Source organism: Polypterus senegalus, unplaced genomic scaffold (genome assembly GCF_016835505.1).
Source record: "Polypterus senegalus isolate Bchr_013 unplaced genomic scaffold, ASM1683550v1 scaffold_3440, whole genome shotgun sequence".
Classification (NCBI taxonomy): domain Eukaryota; kingdom Metazoa; phylum Chordata; class Cladistia; order Polypteriformes; family Polypteridae; genus Polypterus; species Polypterus senegalus.
The window spans coordinates 27,457-30,721 of record NW_024383420.1 but is presented as its reverse complement, the minus strand read 5'-3'; the positions used below and the strand labels follow the sequence as shown (position 1 = coordinate 30,721).

The 3,265-nt window shown below is 37.9% G+C and overlaps 1 protein-coding gene across 1 annotated transcript; it reads left to right on the top strand.

Moving 5' to 3' along the window:
- Positions 1–1,538: 1,538 nt before the first annotated feature.
- Positions 1,539–2,729, top strand: LOC120521499 (potassium voltage-gated channel subfamily V member 2-like; the record flags this gene model as incomplete). Its single annotated transcript, XM_039743078.1, is given in 3 exon segments — positions 1,539–1,725; positions 1,728–2,158; positions 2,160–2,729. Coding segments are annotated over 3 exon segments (1,065 nt in total), but the record flags the coding sequence as incomplete, so codon positions are not given.
- Between the last annotated feature and the right edge of the window lie 536 nt (positions 2,730–3,265).

Sequence of the window (3,265 nt, the reverse complement as noted above, 5' to 3'; positions counted from 1 at the left end):
AAAAGCGTCTCTTAAATTAGAGGCAATATTATTGTATTATTATCATTCTTGTTCCTCTTCCATCAATTAGTCTGTAGTTTACATCCCCACAATGCCCTAAGTACAATGAGCATTAAAACCACTACACCACATTATCCTATTCCCTTCACTCCCCACCACAGTACCAGTATCTAAAGTATAAGCCAATAGTTAACATTTATTATCCCCATGGTTCTTTTATTTTTTTACAAATGTTAAGAAAAGCCCATTCTATTATAATTCCAATTTCTAAAACCCTATGCACTTTAGCTTTTCTTTTATTGTAAAAGCAAAGTTTATAGTTTTATCCTTCATGGTAAAATAGACTTACCAAATTGGAATTGCTGCCCCAGATGCCCATTTCTGTCTGTTACTCATTGGCACTTCTCCCAGCCTACACGCTTATTTTTTCAAGTGATGAGACATGTCCGCTCCATTCTGAGTATAACCAAACTACATTTTCATCCAGCCACCAGATGCTTGCCAGGGAACACCAATACCAAGCCTGATTTCAGAATTGGGTCATGGTATATGGATTATTAAGAAATTCTTTTGGATTTATTTTATCAGGGTCATTTATAGATTGTTCAAGTACAAGCAAATAAAATGAGGTTCCTGCACATGGTTTCTGAGCTCACTCTCAATAATATGGCGAGGAGCAATATGAGAAGACCTCCATTTAGAACTACTGTGCCTATGAATCAAGAGGAGACAGTTAAGGTGGTTTTGTTCATTAAATTAAGAATAGTTGGCTGAGGAAAAGGGGGGAAAACCAAGAACATCCTGTAAGGATTATCGCTCTCTTGAGTAGCCTGAAAAAAAGAGAATTGATGGGGATGAGGTGGTCTGGTCATCCCAGCTCAGTATGTTACTACCATGATCCTAACCCAGTAAGGCATAAAATAAATGATAATAATGAACTTTGTGCCCCATTATAAAAAATATTGAACTGTGAAGGAAAAAAATGATTCAACATTAGACATGACAGAAAAATAAAATTATTTGAAAAATGATTTGTATCAATTGTGGGATAATGTTGTCAGGACAATGTGCTTTCTGTATTAGTGTCCTAGCATCTCTTGTAAAACTTATACATGTAATCTTAGAGGATCATTAAATCTTAATCTAAAAAGAGCTTTTGAGGGCTTATGCAAATGCATGTGAGCCTGTCTGTATGCTTTTAATGCTTCCAGTTGCTTCAAGAGATTAGCGATTACATATTCAAGGACGTCACTCAAAGGCAGAGATAATATTTAAAGTATATTTAAAGATCCTCTCTGTCTTCTGCAAGCATGCAGCTGGTATTCCATTGGGTACGCTATCCATAGGAAGGCATTTACTCTGAAAAACAAAAGTGTAACTCCTGGATCCCTACAAAATTTAAAAAGCAAAATGCTGAAAATGAAGGAAAGAAGACAAAGTTTGTTTGTAACCTGTAAATTGGGAAGCATAATACCTTCTTCTTCTGCCACAAAGAGTGGTTATGTTGCATCCCTTGAAACTGACAATCAAATCAAAAGTGGACATCATTGCAGGAGGTAAACTGTGACTCAGATCAGATTTACCTCCAACATACTGACTTCCTTCATGAGGATACAATTTTTCTATCTCCATCCACACTAAACTCTCCTGTGAAAAATGGTATGCTGAACATTAATGTTGGTGGGAAGACATACAAGATTGCCTACAAAATTGCAGCAAGGTATCCAAAACAAGAATTGGCAGACTTGCCACATATACAGATCAAAGCAGGAAGCTAGACCTGTGTGATGATTACACTGTACAAAACAACGAATATTTCTTTGACAGAGACCCAGATATTTTTCATTATGTTTTTAACTTTTATAGAACTGGAGTTTTATGGATTAAGGATGAATTTTGTCCAAGAAATTTCCTAGAGGAGATAAACTACTGGGGGGTTAGAATCAAAAATAGCCAAAGATGCTGCCGAATTTCATTTGAAGAAAGGCAAGATGAGCTTAATGAGCAGTTAAAGGTTCAGAAAGAACTACAAGCTGAAATTGAAAGAGAAGAAAATGAAGACCTTTTTAAGGACATGAAATATGGTGAAGAGAGGAAGAAGGTATGGAATCTCATGGAGAAACCCTTTTCATCTATCACTGCTAAAATAATGGCTGTTGGCCTCAAGTCTCTTTGTGTTAGTATCTCTGGTTGCAATGACGTTAAACACTGTTGAAGAAATGCAATACAAAACTCACTCAGGAAATCCCAGTGGTAAAACCTACCTTGAATATGTTGAAACACTATGTATAGCCTTCTTCACAATAGAATTTCTCTTGAGGCTTTTTTCTACACCAGATATTAATCGATTTGTTAGAAGTGTTTTAAATGCTGTTGACTTAATAGCAATCCTTCCACTTTATCTTCAGATAGTATTAGAGACCTTTGAAAATGAAGACTATGGGAGACATGATCATGATATTGAGACAGTTGCTAGGGTGGGTAAAGTTGGACAAGTCCTGAGAATAATGCGATTAATGAGAATCTTTCGGATACTAAAGCTAGCACGTCATTCAACTGGATTACGGGCTTTTGGATTTACCCTAAAACAATGTTACCAGCAAGTTGGATGTCTCTTTCTTTTCATAACTGTAGGCATTTTCACATTTTCTGCAATGGTTTATACTGTTGAGCATGATGTTCAGGAAACCAACTTTACCAGCATTCCACACGCTTGGTGGTGGGCAGCAGTAAGTACAAAATTAGTTGCCTTATTTTTCTTTCAAACAATTTGTAATTCCTGGCAGCATTTATATATATCAGATTATCTGTTGCGTATATTTTTTTTATTGTGTAGTATTTGAATTTAACATGATACTTGTTTGTGGTTTGCATTTAAGGGCAGCGCTGGGTAGCACTGCTGCCTCGCAATTAGGAGACCCAGGTCTGCTTCCCAGGTCCTCCCTGCATGGAGTTTGCATGTTCTCCCCCTGTCTGCATAGGTTTCCTCCGGGTACTCCAGTTTCCTCCCACAGTCCAAAGACATGCAGGTTAGGTGCATTGGCAATTCTAAATTTCCCCTGTGTGTGCTTGATGTGTGTGTGTGTGTGTGCCCTGCGGTGGGCTGGCGCCCTGCCCAGGGTTTGTTTCCTGCTTTGTGCCCTGTGTTGGCTAGGATTGGCTCCAGCAGACCCCTGTGACCCTGTAGTTAGGATATAGAGGGTTGGATAATGGATGGATGGATAGATGGTTTGCTTTTATATGACTGATGAAACAGGAGAAAATC